Genomic DNA, 18,721 nt, shown 5'->3' with positions numbered 1-18,721 from the left:
TTTTTTTTTAGTTTAGATATCGTCATCGGACGCCATTTGTTCTTCAGTTAATTCATATTTCTTCTGGATCCCAACTACCCCACTGTCTACTATGTCGACTTTCCTTTTGGGCAAAGCGTTAACATTGCTTGCGGGAACTTCTCCAATTTGTCGGACAACATCCTACAACAATTATCAGTAACATTTCATCATTTTTTTTCTAATCTATTTGTTTCTAAAAAAAATCTAAAATTATTAACGTTTGATCTCCCAAATAGGATACCAGAAGAGAGGTAAATTAGAAGACTTGTTATTTTGAAAAACTTAGAAATTAAGTTGGTTATCTGTAAAAAAAAAGTGTTGGCCATTCTTTTGATCTGAGACAGAATTGAAGTGAAGTCTTTATTTTATGTTTGCTAATTGCTTACCATTCCGTTGATGACTTTGCCGAAAACCACATGCTTTTCGTCCAGCCACCTGGCCTTAGTTAACAGGATGAAAAACTGGGATCCATTTGTGTCTTTGCCATGGTTTGCCATGGAAACGTAACCAGCGGCTTTGTGTGATAAAACGTAGTTCTCGTCAACAAATCTGTCTCCGTAGATACTGACACCTGTGCGTCAAATATTTAAAACATCCATATTTAAATAGTTTTTATATACACTTGAAAATATATAACGTGTATTGTAGGATTTATGTCTGAAAGTTATAATCAGTATAAACAAACAGAAGGTAAATGTTGTATGTGTTTGTGTGGTAAATGTTGTATGTGTGGTAAATGTTGTGTGTTTGTGTGGTAAATGTTGTATGTGTTTGTGTGGTAAATGTTGTATGTGTTTGTGTGGTAATTCCTTATTACCTGCTATTGTTTACTCATTCAAAATCTTGTGTCCTGAACTACATTGGAAAAACCTACCCGGTAACCAGAATTTGTTTTCTAAAATTTAGGAATAATTGCAGACATCCTTTGCAAATAATAATACCTCCAGATATATATAAAGAAGTCGTTTTTTTATTTTAATATTTTAATATTTTATAGTTGTTATATCCCTCAGGCAGATTTAAAACATATTATAATTCATCATTGTTTTCATTTATTTTTTATCCCCCGCGAAACGTGTTTGCGGGGGATATTAAATTGGGCTCCGTCCGTCCGTCCGTGTGTCCGGCCGTGTGTCCGTCCGAGATTCTTTTCCGGGCTATAACTCCATAACCGTTCAACGTAGCTCCTTGAAACTTTCTGAATATATCAGGCTAGTGCCCTAGTTGTGCCTTTTGCTATTGCGGACCTTCCATTTTCGTTATTTTTTCTGTCACCATGGAAACTTAATCAAAAATACCAAATTACTGTTTCCTTTTTTCCTCCGTGCTATAACTCCATAACCGTTCAACGCAGCTCCTTGAAACATTCTGTATATATCAGACTAGTGCCCTAGTTGTGCCTTTTGCTATTCGGGACCTTCCATTTTCGGTATATTTTTTCTGTCACCATGGAAACTTATTCAAAAATACCAAATTACTGTTTCCGGGCTATAACTCTATAACCGTTCAACGTAGCTCCTTGAAACTTTCTGTATATATCAGGCTAGTGCCCTAGTTGTGCCTTTTTGCTATTGCGGACCTTCCATTTTCGGCATTTTTTCTGTCACCATGGAAACTTAATAAAAAATACCAAATTACTGTTTCCTTTTGTTTCCGGGCTATAACTCAAAAACAGTTCGAAGCAGCTCCATGAAACTTTCTGTATATATCAGACTAGTGCCCTAGTTGTGCCTTTTGCTATTTGGGACCTTCCATTTTCGGTATTTTTTCTGTCGCCATGGAAACTTAATCAAAAATACCAAATTACTGTTTCCTTTTGTTTCTTGGCTATTACTCAAAAACTGTTCAACGCAGCTCCTTGAAACTTTCTGAATATATCAGACTAGTTGTGCCTTTTGCTATTGCGGACCTTCCATTTTCGGTATTTTTTCTGTCACCATGGAGACTTAATCAAAAATACCAAATTACTGTTTCCTTAATAACTCGTACTTTGAGCTTAATTTATACATGTATTTGGGTTTTCATACCAACTGCGGGGCGCGGGGGATAATGCCAGGCTTTGCGGCTCCTTGTTTTACTGTCATGTTTCATATGTCGTTTTCTGTGATTCATTCAGGTTTAATTCTGTTTATTTTGACTTAAGCATTTGAAACGTGTAACAGAGCGCAGGATTAATTAATTTTAAATCACTGCCTCCGCTGGGGATCGAACCCGAGACCTCTGGCTTACTAGCTAGTCTTACGCTCAACCAACCAAACTAAGAGAAGATCTCTGGCCATTGCCGCAGGGCGGGCTAGTATTTTACCAGGTCACAAACTCCGCCTCCAGGAAAGGTACAGCGATGCTTTCACAAATAACTCTAAGTAAAGTTCCCTAGTCCCTACGTGGGAGCCAATGTAACAGAGCCCATGGAAACCCGGTGTCATATCATATTTGTATCCCCATCATAAAGTATCCGGGGATACTTTTTTGTCCATCAAAAAAAGTATCCCCTCCCCTATAGTATTTGTATCCCCCTTGATTGACTTTAATACACTCTTATTAACAAATCAATTATGTGATGCATCTACGATCGAGCTAAAGAGAAGATCTCACGCGAGGCGCGTTAAAGCTAGTAGTTAAGTAAACATCAGCCTCGCCATCCTATTCACTTCAAGGCAAATAAGAAATATCTTTTTTTAAAAAGATAAACGGCATAGTTTTAATGCTGGTGTTTATAATGTAGAACCTTCTGGTGAAATAAATCGACGAACTAATGCGTTTCAGTGCGGATAAAAACATTATATCAGTTTGGATAATTTTTGGTGATAATAAGACCGCATTTGAATCATGCAGTAATCTGATTTTATCAATGTGTCATTTGAAAAGATACATCCACTTATTCAGCTCGCATTTAATCTTAACTGTTTTAACGTTTTTAATTACATATCTGCAGTTTGCATGTACCGCTACATTTTTGACCAATCACATACTTCATCTTGACCAGGAACGCCACCTTTCGCGTCATATCCGGGGCCAAAAGAGTATTATATGGCTATGCCGAAAAAATCATCAACTTTCATTGTACAGCTCCGTGTCCATTGTATGAAATTGTTGGCGTTACTGCACTAGTGTGGTGCCATGTCCACTATGTTTTCATGCTCGTACAAGTATTTATGACAGGGCACTTGCATTGTAAGGTCATGTCACGACCTCAAAGTGAAAACAGGGGTGATGAACCACAAGGAACATATGACACGTCCAACCTCACATCACAGGAAATATTTCCCAATGAAATCATAATGTTGACCATGAAATATTCACATTGTATCAAATTGCATCAATCAAAATAAAACAGTTTATTTTATCTTTTATTACAAATAAATACAAAGACAAGCACTCGAACATGTTTTGAATTGGGTTTATTATCATTTTTTTCTGTAGCCTAATCCGGTGAAAAAAATTACATTCAGACACCATATGATTTGTTACTACAATACATTCAGTCCATAAGTACATACCCGCAGGGATCAGATTTTTTGATAGGTTAATGTTTACATCATTTAATTCATTTAATCATCATTTTATCATGTAATATAAATTTTACGTTTTGCTTTCAGGACTGGTCTTCCACTCAATAACCATGGACCAAGCTGCCTTATGGAATGTTAATTAAGTGCTCTTTAATCATTTATAGGAAAGTCAGTTGATGGAAATGTTTCATGGATTCACACAACAACGTTAAAATGTTTATTAGAGAAACTAGTCCTATTTTCGTATTAAATGTGAATTTGTTCAAAAGTTCCATGTGACTGAATAAGTATGGGCACGAATTTAATGCTTTCCGATTTTGACAAAATTGTGTTGTAATGGGCAGAGACGGCTTTACTTTAATACTTCGCTGCTTATAAATGCTTTTGTTCTTTGGTAATCACTTACTTTCCAATGTAGTAACACTTGGTTACTGTCTGTGTCAAATACAATAGCTGGTGTCCATATTGATTACATGTACTGGAATGCCGCTGAAGTGGACAAAATAAGGTGTTCCGGATTTAATTAAAAGCTGACAACTGTGTTGAAGTTACAAGAGTACTTGCTTTGTTTAACATGGTAATGCTGAGTAAAGGTGTGCCATACACTCTATGCGAACTCTATGCGGGGAAATAATCTTTCAACTTTATTCATTATGACCAAATCAAAATTTTACAAAGTTAACAAATTAAAATGTTTACAACTAAACATTCAAACAAACTTAAAAAAAAAAAAAATATGGGGAAAAAATAAAAACATTTTTTGTGACAGAGAGTGTTTGATAAAAGCTTCAGAGAGAAACAGGCTTATTGGGAAAAGAACAAAACCAACACATTAACACAAGTATCAAAATACAAAATGCAGTTCTGTGATACACTTCCGTACATGAATGATATGATATGGAATCAACAAGTCAAACATCCAACTGAATCAGACGATCCACATGTCAATCATGTATTAATGAGGACTACCACGCTGTTGGTCTGTCGTTTTGTTTTTAGTTTAGATATCGTCATCGGACGCCATTTGTTCTTCAGTTAATTCATATTTCTTCTGGATCCCAACTACACCACAGTTTACTATGGCGACTTTCCTTTTGGGCAAAGCGTTAACATTGCTTGCGGGAACTTCTCCAATTTGTCGGACAACATCCTACAACAATTATCAGTAACATTTCATCAATTTTTTTCTAATCTATTTGTTTCTAAAACAATCTAAAATTATTAACGTTTGATCTCCCAAATAGGATACCAGAAGAGAGGTAAATTAGAAGACTTGTTATTTTGAAAAACTTAGAAATTAAGTTGGTTATCTGTAAAAAAAAAAAAAAGTGTTGGCCATTCTTTATATCTGAGACAGAATTGAAGTGAAGTCTTTATTTTATGTTTGCTAATTGCTTACCATTCCCTTGATGACTTTGCCGAAAACCACATGCTTTTCGTCCAGCCACCTGGCCTTAGTTAACAGGATGAAAAACTGGGATCCATTTGTGTCTTTGCCATGGTTTGCCATGGAAACGTAACCAGCGGCTTTGTGTGATAAAACGTAGTTCTCGTCAACAAATCTGTCTCCGTAGATACTGACACCTGTGCGTCAAATATTTAAAACATCCAAATATAAATAGTTTTTATATACACTTGAAAATATATAACGTGTATTGTAGGATTTAACAAACAGAATTAAAAAGGCTTACCCGCAGACGGACCGGTAAACGGCACATCTCCGATCACTAAATAAACTTCAGTACACGTTTCTATGTGACAAAATTAGAGGCTTTCCGACTTTATTTCTTGAAAACAATTACAGAATATGTATTTAAAAGACGTTTTAAAACTCAACCTGAGAGGGAAATGTATGGAATATAACGGCAAATCTTCTTTGTAAATCGCCGCTGCCTTTGAAGTTATCACTGTGCGGCACTGTGCACGTGCTTGTTTCTTTGATGTGTCAATCAAATTAGACTCCACTTTATAGCGGGCCTTATTGCGGGTTGCGATTAAATAAATAATATTAAAAATGAGGTTTTAAAAAATCACTTTTCAACGTTTTATAAGAAACAAGCACGTATCATAATCCTAATTATCCTAATATTCCCGAGAAACTTAAGTTAGTTACTGGTTTATCCTAACATTCCCGAGATACTTTAGTTAGTTACTGGTTTATCCTAACATTCCCGAGATACTTTAGTTAGTTACTGGTTTATCCTAACATTCCCGAGATACTTTAGTTAGTTACTGGTTTATCCTAATATTCCCGAGATACTTTAGTCAGTTACTGGTTTATCCTAACATTCCCGAGATGCTTTAGTCTGTTACTGGTTTATCCTAACATTCCCGAGATACTTTAGTCTGTTACTGGTTTATCCTAACATTCCCGAGATACTTTAGTCAGTTACTGGTTTATCCTAACATTCCCGAGATACTTTAGTCAGTTACTGGTTTATCCTAACATTCCCGAGATACTTTAGTCAGTTACTGGTTTATCCTAATATTCCCGAGATACTTTAGTCAGTTACTGGTTTATCCTAACATTCCCGAGATGCTTTAGTCTGTTACTGGTTTATCCTAACATTCCCGAGATACTTTAGTCAGTTACTGGTTTGTCCTAACATTCCCGAGATACTTTAGTTAGTTACTGGTTTATCCTAACATTCCCGAGATACTTTAGTTAGTTACTGGTTGATCCTAACATTCCCGAGATACTTTAGTCAGTTACTGGTTTATCCTAATATTCCCGAGATACTTTAGTTAGTTACTGGTTTATCCTAATATTCCCGAGATACTTTAGTCAGTTACTGGTTTATCCTAATATTCCCGAGAAACTTTAGTTAGTTACTCATTTATCCTAATATTCCCGAGATACTTAATTAGTTACTGGTTTATCCTAACATTCCCGAGATACTTTAGTCAGTTACTGGTTTATCTTAATATTCCCGAGATACTTTAGTTAGTTACTGGTTTATCCCAATATTCCCGAGATACTTTAGTTAGTTACTGGTTTATCCTAACATTCCCGAGATACTTTAGTTAGTTACTGGTTTATCCTAACATTCCCGAGATACTTTAGTTAGTTACTGGTTGATCCTAACATTCCCGAGATACTTTAGTTAGTTACTGGTTTATCCTAACATTCCCGAGATACTTTAGTTAGTTACTGGTTTATCCTAATATTCCCGAGATACTTTAGTCAGTTACTGGTTTATCCTAACATTCCCGAGATACTTTAGTCAGTTACTGGTTTATCCTAACATTCCCGAGATACTTTAGTTAGTTACTGGTTTATCCTAATATTCCCGAGATACTTTAGTCAGTTACTGGTTTATCCTAATATTCCCGAGATACTTTAGTTAGTTACTGGTTTATCCTAACATTCCCGAGATACTTTAGTTAGTTACTGGTTTATCCTAATATTCTTGAGATACTTTAGTTAGTTACTGGTTTATCCTAACATTCCCGAGATACTTTAGTTAGTTACAGGTTTGTCCTAATACTCCCGAGATACTTTAGTCAGTTACTGGTTCATCCTAACATTCCCGAGATACTTTAGTTAGTTATTGGTTTATCCTAATACTCCCGAGATACTTTAGTTAGTTACTGGTTTGTCCTAATACTCCCGAGATACTTTAGTCAGTTACTGGTTCATCCTAACATTCCCGAGATACTTTAGTTAGTTACTGGTTTATCCTAACATTCCCGAGATACTTTAGTTAGTTACTGGTTTATCCTAACATTCCCGAGATACTTTAGTCAGTTACTAGTTTATCCCAATATTCCCGAGATACTTTAGTCAGTTACTGGTTTATCCTAACATTCCCGAGATACTTTAGTCAGTTACTGGTTTATCCCAATATTCCCGAGATACTTTAGTTAGTTACTGGTTTATCCTAACATTCCCGAGATACTTTAGTCAGTTACTTGTTTATCCTAATATTCCCGAGAAACTTAAGTTAGTTACTGGTTTATCCTAACATTCCCGAGATACTTTAGTTAGTTACTGGTTTATCCTAACATTCCCGAGATACTTTAGTCAGTTACTAGTTTATCCCAATATTCCCGAGATACTTTAGTCAGTTACTGGTTTATCCTAACATTCCCGAGATACTTTAGTCAGTTACTGGTTTATCCCTAATATTCCCGAGATACTTTAGTCAGTTACTGGTTTATCCTAACATTCCCGAGATACTTTAGTCAGTTACTTGTTTATCCTAATATTCCCGAGAAACTTAAGTTAGTTACTGGTTTATCCTAAGTTAATGTATTTGTGTGTGTACCTCCAGTTCCATCTCCGACTGTAATGTCACCCATCTGTATGATGAAGTCAGGAACTATCCTGTGGATTGGAGAGTTCTTGTAATGAAGATTCTGAAGAAGATGGAACTATAATTGCAGAATATGTTTATTCTTGAAAGTGTTGAATATGACGGAAATACGTTGATATATAATACACTGGATGTACTTTAATTACTTGGGATACCGATGGATAACACAGGGGTTCGTTATAAATTGTATAATGTGTGACATAAATCGTACATATCGGATATCATGTCACTTTTAACGAATCCCTGTTATTGGAATAAGTTATCCATAACTATCATGACACTGGGTAAAAAGGCTTTCCGTATAAGATAGTAAAGTTATATCTAAAAACATCCAGCTACCCTGGGGTATAATAACATCTAGTTACCCTGGGGTATAAAAATATAAAGCTACTCTGTGGTATAAAAATATGAAGCTACTCTGTGGTATGAAAACATCCAGCTACCCTGGGGTATAAAAACATCCAGCTACCCTGGGGTATAAAAACATCCAGCTACCCTGTGGTATAAAAACATCCAGCTACCCTGTGGTATAAAAACATCCAGCTACCCTGGGGTATAAAAACATCCAGCTACCCTGTGGTATAAAATATAAAGCTACCCTGGGGTATAAAATATAAAGCTACCCTGTGGTATAAAATATAAAGCTACCCTGGGGTATAAAAACATCCAGCTACCCTGAGGTATAAAAACACCCAGCTACCCTGAGGTATAAAAACATCCAGCTACCTTGTGGTATAAAAACATCCAGCTACCCTGAGGTATAAAAACATCCAGCTACCCTGTGGTATAAAATATAAAGCTACCCTGTGGTACATGTATAAAATATAAAGTTACCCTTTGGTATAATAACACCAAGCTAATCTGTGGTATAATAACATAAAGCTACCCCGAGGTATAATAACATAAAGCTACCCCGAGGTATAATAACATAAAGCTACCCAGAGGTATAATAACATAAAGCTACCCCGAGGTATAATAACATAAAGCTACCCCGAGGTATAATAACATAAAGCTACCCCGAGGTATAATAACATAAAGCTACCCCGAGGTATAATAACATAAAGCTACCCCGAGGTATAATAACATTAAGCTACCCTGTGGTATAAAAACATCTAGTTACCCTGTGGTATTAGATTTATGTGGTGTTTCTTATAATGTATGTTATGTATTTTTTGTGATGTGGTGTTATATGACTTTTTACCCGAATATAAAAAAATCGTTATCAGATCTCCAAAAGAGTTGTTAGTACGATGTTTTCACCTCCACAATGTTTTATCCTTTGGATGATACGGAAAATCCTGATGATTCGGATTTGATACCCCGACACTTGATTATAACTCTTTAATGACGCGTTTAATTGGTATGTCATAAAAGAGGCCATATTTGGAACTTTATACTTCAATTAATAAATTAATACTTTCAAAATCTGGGAAATCAATAAAAAGAAATTTTCATGAATATCCGTCTAATACTTATTAGAAGTGGCCGTATCGAACTGTTTATTTGATTTTGTTTGTTTTTGTCTAACGTCCTATTAACAACCATTAAGTTAATTAAGCTTATTAAGGACGTGACCAGGTTTTGGAGGTGGAGGAAAGCCGGAGTACCCGGAGAAAAACCACCGGCCTACAGTCAGTACCTGGCAACTGCCCCACGTAGGTTTCGAACTCGCAACCCAGAGGTGGAGGGCTAGTGTTAAAGTGTCGGGACACCTTTACCACTCGGCCATTGCGGCCCCCAGGATTTTTTGAAGGTGGCATCAGTATGCGAATAGGCTTAAACTCACCTGTGAAACAGTACTCACAGCTAGGAAACGATTTGAAGTGTCATTATTTATTATTGAATGAACCCTGTTTGAGACCGAGATCGTCAACCATGTTTTAACGTGGATGTTGTGTTAAATATTTTCGCGTTACTTTAAAACCTTTAATAACGCGATATTCCGGTCGATTCGAACATTTAAGCTTACAATTTAGTGTAATGCTTATTACTAGCAATACACATCCGTTTTGAGGTATTTGTAGTAAATGAAACAAAAATTACCCTTTAAAGGAAACGCGAGTTATGTTCGAAACATTAAAAAAGAAACTTCGTTTCCGTCCTAATGTTTTTCCGTATTCACTGTTTTTACCGTGAAAGTAATATTTACGCTGGAATATAAAATTGGAAACGGACAGGGATATTGAACAGCCACAAATATCCATTTTAAAATCTCGTTTAGAGGGAGATACCATGGTATCGTTCGATAGTACTTCGTCATAGGAGAATGAGGTTTTTCTAGTAAACCGTTGATAAAAAAAACTTCAGTTTAGTTTATAATAACCCATTAACTTATTGATCATTTGTCAATGATTTTGTATATCACTGTTATGATTTTATTGTGAAGTCTAATTATAGTATTAAACAGAAATTCACATTTCATTACAATGGAATTGATTGACAATCTTGAGTTCAACTATACGTGGCGCAACAACACGTGGCAATTATCGGCTCCGCCAGATGTCGCCACGAATACCGTGGCCTCTCCTGTTCACCGCTTGTATATAACTTTACAGTCAATAATCAGGAAAAATATTGAATTCACCGCGTGCAACTGAGTGCCACGTGTTCAAGATTTCTACAATATGTGACTTCAATTGTATAGAAGATGAATGTAACTTTTTGATAGTATACGACTGTTATGCAGATATTTGAAGATATCTTTTTACATCAGCTGAACTTAATTGTCCAGGTTGAGCCACGAAAACTGATCGTTTCGATGAATGAATGTAATCTACAGTAGCTTTTACCTAGCACAGTTCGTAATTTGTATTGTGGAAGTATGAACTTTTAATACAACATGTATATCTATTTAAACGTGCTAACTGAATATGTATTTTTATCTCTCAGAGTGTCTCATAAGCCTTTATTTCCTAGGATTCGGTGTCATTTCAAATTTTAATAATTCTGTACAGTTATAATGTTAAAATCGACATGTGAGGCTTTAATCAAATGTATTGTATCGTATTGTATTATACTGTATGATGTATTGTATTGTGCTGCATTGTATTGTGTTGTATTATTGTATTGTTTTGTATTGTGTTGTATTATATTGTATTGTATTGCATTGCATTGCATTGCATTGTATTGTATTGTGTTGCATTGCACTGCATTGTGTTGTATCGTATTGTATTGTTTTGTATTTTGTTTATCGTATTGTATTGTTTTGAATTGTGTCTTATCGTATCGTATCGTATCGTATCGTATCGTATCGTATTGTATTGTACTATAGTTTTTCCCAGAACAACCCTTGTTTCAGCGCTATCACTTGACAAATTATCCCGGCATTGTGTATCTTATGATTCAATCAATTTATTCTAGAAAGATATGATGATTCCGCATATCTTTGATTTACAATCAGTTCCCATCAGTCAGTCAATAAGGTACATGAGGAGTGTATTAGCCATCACCAGTATATCTGTAAATACCGATGCTATGTCTACACTTACATTTTTCTTTCTCGTGTATCCCTTGGCAATGCTCTGGAAGTTCATCACGGTCATTGGTGCAATGTCACCAAATAGAGCAACGACGAATTGTCCACGAAACCCATCGTCGTCGTTGTCGTCTCCTACCTGTACATCAAAGAATACTTCCTCTGTGACGACGTTCTTCTGCCAATACAGAAAATACAGGCCCCTTTTTATGGTGTTTTAAACATTCAAATTTACAGCATCAATCAAATTTACAGCATAAGTCAAATTTACAGCATTAGTTAAATACAACATCAGTCACATTTACAGTATGTCACATTTACAGTATGTCACATTTACAGCATTAGTCAGTTTTATAGCATAAGTCACATTTACAGCTTCAGTCACATTTACAGCTTCAGTCACATTTACAGCATTAGTTAAATACAGCATCAGTCACATTTACAGTATGTCACATTTACAGTATGTCACATTTACAGTATCTCACATTTACAGTATGTCACATTTACAGTATGTCACATTTACAGCATTAGTCACTTTTATAGCATAAGTCACATTTACAGCTTCAGTCACATTTACAGCTTCAGTCACATTTACAGCTTCAGTTAAATACAACATCAGTCACATTTACAGTATGTCACATTTACAGTATGTCACATTTACAGCATTAGTCACTTTTATAGCATTAGTCACATTTACAGCTTCAGTCACATTTACAGCTTCAGTCACATTTACAGCATTAGTTAAATACAGCATCAGTCACATTTACAGTATGTCACATTTACAGTATGTCACATTTACAGCATTAGTCACTTTTATAGTATGTCACATTTACAGCATTAGTCACTTTTATAGCATTAGTCACATTTACAGTATGTCACATTTACAGCATTAGTCACTTTTATAGTATGTCACATTTACAGCATTAGTCACATTTACAGCATCAGTCACATTTACAGTATGTAACATTTACAGCATTAGTCACTTTTATAGCATTAGTCACATTTACAGCTTCAGTCACATTTACAGCATTAGTTAAATACAGCATCAGTCACATTTACAGTATGTAACATTTACAGCATTAGTCACTTTTATAGCATTAGTCACATTTACAGCTTCAGTCACATTTACAGCTTCAGTCACATTTACAGCATTAGTTAAATACAGCATCAGTCACATTTACAGCATTAGTCACATTTACAGTATGTCACATTTAGAGCATTAGTCACATTTACAGCTATGTCACATTTACAGCATTAGTCAATTTTACCGGTACATCACTGTCAGTGAATGTTTACCGGTACATCACTGTCAGTGAATGTTTACCGGTACATCACTGTCGGTGAATGTTTACCGGTACAACACTGTCGGTGAATGTTTACCGGTACATCACTGTCGATGAATGTTTACCGGTACATCACTGTCGGTGAATGTTTACCGGTACAACACTGTCGGTGAATGTTTACCGGTACATCACTGTCGGTGAATGTTTACCGGTACATCACTGTCGGTGAATGTTTACCGGTACATCACTGTCAGTGAATGTTTACTGGTACATCACTGTCGGTGAATGTTTACCGGTATATCACTGTCGGTGAATGTTTACCGGTACATCTCTGTCGGTGAATGTTTACCGGTACATCACTCTCGGTGAATATTTACCGGTACATCACTGTCGGTGAATGTTTACCGGTACATCACTGTCGGTGAATGTTTACCGGTACACCACTGCCAGTGAATGTTTACCGGTACATCACTGTCGGAGAATGTTTACCGGTACACCAATGTCAGTGAATGTTTACCGGTACATAACTGTCGGTGAATGTTTACCGGTACATCACTGTCGGAGAATGTTTACCGGTACACCAATGTCAGTGAATGTTTACCGGTACATCACTGTCGGTGAATGTTTACCGGTACATCACTGTCGGTGAATGTTTACCGGTACACCACTGTCAGTGAATGTTTACCGGTACACCAATGTCAGTGAATGTTTACCGGTACATCACTGTCGGTGAATGTTTACCGGTACATCACTGTCGGTGAATGTGTACCGGTACATCACTGTCGGTGAATGTTTACCGGTACATCACTGTTGGTGAATGTTTACCGGTACATCACTGTCGGTGAATGTTTACCGGTACATCACTGTCGGAGAATGTTTACCGGTACACCAATGTCAGTGAATTTTTACCGGTACATCACTGTCGGTGGATGTTTACCGGTACATCACTGTCGGTGAATGTTTACCGGTACATCAATGTCGGTGAATGTTTACCGGTACATCACTGTCGGTGAATGTTTACCGGTACATCACTGTCGGTGAATGTTTACCGGTACATCACTGTCGGTGAATGTTTACCGGTACACCACTGTCGGTGAATGTTTACCGGTACATCACTGTCGGTGAATGTTTACCGGTACATCACTGTCGGTGAATGTGTACCGGTACATCACTGTCGGTGAATGTTTACCGGTACACCACTGTCAGTGAATGTTTACCGGTACATCACTGTCGGTGAATGTTTACCGGTACATCACTGTCGGTGAATGTTTACCGGTACATCACTGTCGGTGAATGTTTACCGGTACATCACTGTAGGTGAATGTTTACCGGTACATCACTGTCAGTGAATGTTTACCGATACATCATCACTGTCAGTGAATGTTTACCGGTACATCACTGTCAGTGAATGTTTACCGGTACATCACTGTCAGTGAATGTTTACCGGTACATCACTGTCAGTGAATGTTTACCGATACATCATCACTTTCAGTGAATGTTTACCGGTACATCACTGTCGGTGAATGTTTACCGGTACACGGTACATCACTGTCGGTGAATGTTTACCGGTACATCACTGTCAGTGAATGTTTACCGATACATCATCACTGTCAGTGAATGTTTACCGGTACATCACTGTCAGTGAATGTTTACCGGTACATCACTGTCGGTGAATGTTTACCGGTACATCACTGTCAGTGAATGTTTACCGGTACATCACTGTCGGTGAATGTTTACCGGTACATCACTGTCAGTGAATGTTTACCGGTACATCACTGTCGTTGAATGTTTACCGGTACATCACTGTCGGTGAATGTTTACCGCGATAACAGATTTACGTACGACAACAAGTATACACCAACACTTGGTACAGCAAGTTATGCTCAAATTTATAGTATCAACTAATTTTACAGCAAGCTGTATTCAAATTGACAGTGCAGCATTAATTTTAAAAAAACTTACAGCAAATTGCATAACAACACAATCTACTGTCAAGTTTACAGTATAATAATTTAGATGCTTAATATTAAACTGTATCGTCTATACAAGTCACATCGTCTATACAACAGTCACGTCGTCTATACAACAGTCACATCGTCTATACAACAGTCACGTCGTCTATACAACAGTCACGTCGTCTATACAACAGTCATGTCGTCTTTACAACAGTCACGTCGTCTATACAACAGTCACATCGTCTATACAACAGTCACATCGTCTATACAACAATCACATCGTCTATACAAGCCACATCGTCTATACAACAGTCACGTCGTCTATACAACAGTCACGTCGTCTATACAACAGTCATGTCGTCTATACAACAGTCACGTCGTCTATACAACAGTCACGTCGTCTATACAACAGTCATGTCGTCTATACAACAGTCACGTCGTCTATACAACAGTCACGTCGTATATACAACAGTCACATCGTCTATACAACAGTCACGTCGTCTATACAAGTCACGTCGTCTATACAACAGTCACATCGTCTATACAACAGTCACATCGTCTATACAACAGTCACATCGTCTATACAACAGTCACGTCGTCTATACAACAGTCATGTCGTCTGTACAAGTCACGTCGTCTATACAACAGTCACGTCGTCTATACAAGTCACATCGTCTATACAACAGTCACATCGTCTATACAACAGTCACATCGTCTATACAACAGTCACGTCGTCTATACAACAGTCACGTCGTCTATACAACAGTCACGTCGTCTATACAACAGTCATGTCGTCTATACAACAGTCACGTCGTCTATACAACAGTCACATCGTCTATACAACAGTCACGTCGTCTATACAACAGTCACGTCGTATATACAACAGTCACGTCGTCTATACAACAGTCACGTCGTCTATACAACAATCATGTCGTCTATACAACAGTCACGTCGTCTATACAACAGTCACATCGTCTATACAACAGTCACGTCGTCTATACAACAGTCACGTCGTATATACAACAGTCACATCGTCTATACAACAGTCACGTCGTCTATACAAGTCACGTCGTCTATACAACAGTCACGTCGTCTATACAACAGTGACATCGTCTATACAACAGTCACATCGTCCTACATCAGTCACGTCGTCTATACAACAGTCACGTCGTCTATACAACAGTGACATCGTCTATACAACAGTCACGTCGTCTATACAACAATCACATCGTCTATACAAGTCACATCGTCTATACAACAGTCACATCGTCTATACAACAGTCACGTCGTCTATACAACAGTCACGTCGTCTATACAACAGTCACATCGTCTATACAACAGTCACGTCGTCTATACAACAGTCATGTCGTCTATACAACAGTCACGTCGTCTATACAACAGTCACATCGTCTATACAACAGTCACGTCGTCTATACAACAGTGACGTCGTCTATACAACAGTCATGGCGTCTATACAACAGTCACGTCGTCTATACAACAGTCACGTCGTCTATACAACAGTCACATCGTCTATACAACAGTCACGTCGTCTATACAACAGTGACGTCGTCTATACAACAGTCACGTCGTCTATACAACAGTCACGTCGTCTATACAACAGTCACGTCGTCTATACAACAGTCATGTCGTCTATACAACAGTCACGTCGTCTATACAACAGTCATGTCGTCTATACAACAGTCATGTCGTCTATACAACAGTCACGTCGTCTATACAACAGTCACATCGTCTATACAACAGTCACGTCGTCTATACAACAGTCACGTCGTCTATACAAGTCACGTCGTCTATACAACAGTCACATCGTCTATACAACAGTCACGTCGTCTACACAACAGTCACGTCGTCTATACAACAGTCACGTCGTATATACAACAGTCACATCGTCTATACAACAGTCACGTCGTCTATACAAGTCACGTCGTCTATACAACAGTCACGTCGTCTATACCACAGTCACATCGTCTATACAACAGTCACGTCGTCTATACAACAATCACATCGTCTATACAAGTCACATCGTCTATACAACAGTCACATCGTCTATACAACAGTCACGTCGTCTATACAACAGTCATGTCGTCTATACAACAGTCACGTCGTCTATACAACAGTCACGTCGTATATACAACAGTCACGTCGTCTACACAACAGTCACGTCGTCTATACAACAGCCATGTCGTCTATACAACAGTCACATCGTCTATACAACAGTCATGTCGTCTATACAACAGTCACATCGTCTATACAACAGTCACATCGTCCTACATCAGTCACGTCGTCTATACAACAGTCACGTCGTCTATACAACAGTCACATCGTCTATAAAACAGTCACATCGTCTATACAACAGTCACATAGTCTATACAACAGTCACATCGTCTCTACAACAGTCACGTCGTCTATACAACAGTCACATAGTCTATACAACAGTCACGTCGTCTATACAACAGTCACATCGTCTATACAACAGTCACGTCGTCTATACAACAGTCACATCGTCTATACAACAGTCACATCGTCTATACAACAGTCACATCGTCTATACAACAGTCACGTCGTCTATACAACAGTCACATCGTCTATACAACAGTCACGTCGTCTATACAACAGTCACATCGTCTATACAATAGTCACGTCGTCTATACAACAGTCACATCGTCTATACAACAGTCACGTCGTCTATACAAGTCACGTCGTCTATACAACAGTCACGTCGTCTATACAACAGTCACGTCGTCTATACAAGTCACGTCGTCTATACAACAGTCACGTCGTCTATACAACAGTCACATCGTCTATACCACAGTCACATCGTCTATACAACAGTCACGTCGTCTATACAACAGTCACGTCGTCTATACAACAGTCACGTCGTCTATACAAGTCACGTCGTCTATACAACAGTCACATCGTCTATACAACAGTCACGTCGTATATACAAGTCACGTCGTATATACAACAGTGACATCGTCTATACAAGTCACGTCGTCTATACAACAGTGACATCGTCTATACAACAGTGACATCGTCTAACATCAGTCACATCGTCTATACATTATCTTAGTCATTATCTTACTATCTTTTTCTGTTCTTCTGCGTCTGCGGAATGTGTTTGACTGACAGCGACGATCACTAATAAAAGCGACGCTAAAATTTTCATGCTTGTCATCGTTGGGCTGCAACATGAAAATATAAAATTTGATAGGCAAGTGAACAACAGGATTTGTATTCAGTCACTCGGGCGTACAACACATGCGCAAATTTTCTGACCAGATTACTGTCTTTGTGAATGGTAACGTTATAGTCACCACAAATACCGATGAAGAAGTTATCCTTTATAGCATTTTCATATTCGGCCTTGTCTTCCTTTCTCTTTAATTGTTGTTGATTATAATCATCCCTGATCTAGTTAACGAGATATCTTTAGTGTCCCCATAAGATAGTGAAATTTACTGATACTGCTGAGGAGGTTACCGGAACATAGCGTAAAATGGTCCCTTACTGTTCAAGTACGAACAGAAAATGATTCTAAATACACAGGTGAACACATTTGTTAAATTGTGAAGCATGGAACACTGAAGTTCTCTTCATACAGGTATCTCGGATTCTGCCTTGCTTCTTTGAATAATGGTAAATCAAGAATGTTTTGTTTCTACAAAACGAGCATCTGGGATAATCTTATTAAGAACAACATTATACATATACATGTAAATGCATTAAGTAATCTTACCTTGCTGCTGTTTAATCCACCTTGGGTAACGTGTCCAGGTTTGTGTGGACAAAACTGACACTACCAAGCTTTATATATCATTTATTGTCCACGAAGACAGGGACGTGGCTTCTAAAATGAGGGTCATTGGGAGATTTGAAAATGGAATTAACTCATTTGGAACAAAGTTAAGATCTCCATGAAGTTGTGTTTTCTTTGTCAACAGTAACACTTACATACGGAGGATGTGAGTTTCAGTCTTGAAGATTAGAAACAAAACATAGACCGAAAAATGTTGAATCCTAAAGAATTAATAAAAATCCTGTACTGAGCCTCAGGGAGCGGTTTGTCTCAGTATCTCTACCTGATACACGTTGGCAAGACATCAGCTGGTAGTCATTGATTGACCAAATCATCAACGTGTCC

General features: G+C 37.5%; 2 protein-coding genes across 2 annotated transcripts; both read right to left on the bottom strand.

Annotated features, from left to right (window-relative positions):
• Positions 1–627, bottom strand: LOC117334200 (peptidyl-prolyl cis-trans isomerase B-like). The gene is made up of 2 exons (XM_033893685.1): positions 408–627; positions 1–162 (listed from the first exon to the last, which is right to left on the bottom strand). The coding sequence occupies exons 1-2, from the start codon at positions 516–518 to the stop codon at positions 13–15; spliced, it is 261 nt and encodes an 86-aa protein (XP_033749576.1). The 5' UTR covers positions 519–627; the 3' UTR covers positions 1–12.
• A 2,778-nt stretch (positions 628–3,405) lies between these two features.
• Positions 3,406–18,433, bottom strand: LOC117334199 (peptidyl-prolyl cis-trans isomerase-like). The gene is made up of 6 exons (XM_033893684.1): positions 18,317–18,433; positions 17,663–17,762; positions 11,338–11,502; positions 7,802–7,892; positions 4,933–5,117; positions 3,406–4,683 (listed from the first exon to the last, which is right to left on the bottom strand). Exons 2-6 carry the CDS (start codon positions 17,753–17,755, stop codon positions 4,534–4,536), a joined length of 684 nt encoding a protein of 227 aa, XP_033749575.1. The 5' UTR covers positions 17,756–17,762; positions 18,317–18,433; the 3' UTR covers positions 3,406–4,533.
• Between the last annotated feature and the right edge of the window lie 288 nt (positions 18,434–18,721).

This window comes from Pecten maximus, chromosome 9, assembly GCF_902652985.1.
Source record: "Pecten maximus chromosome 9, xPecMax1.1, whole genome shotgun sequence".
Taxonomy (NCBI): domain Eukaryota; kingdom Metazoa; phylum Mollusca; class Bivalvia; order Pectinida; family Pectinidae; genus Pecten; species Pecten maximus.
The sequence above is the reverse complement of the archived record's forward strand: the minus strand, read 5'-3'. Positions and strand labels throughout refer to the sequence as shown.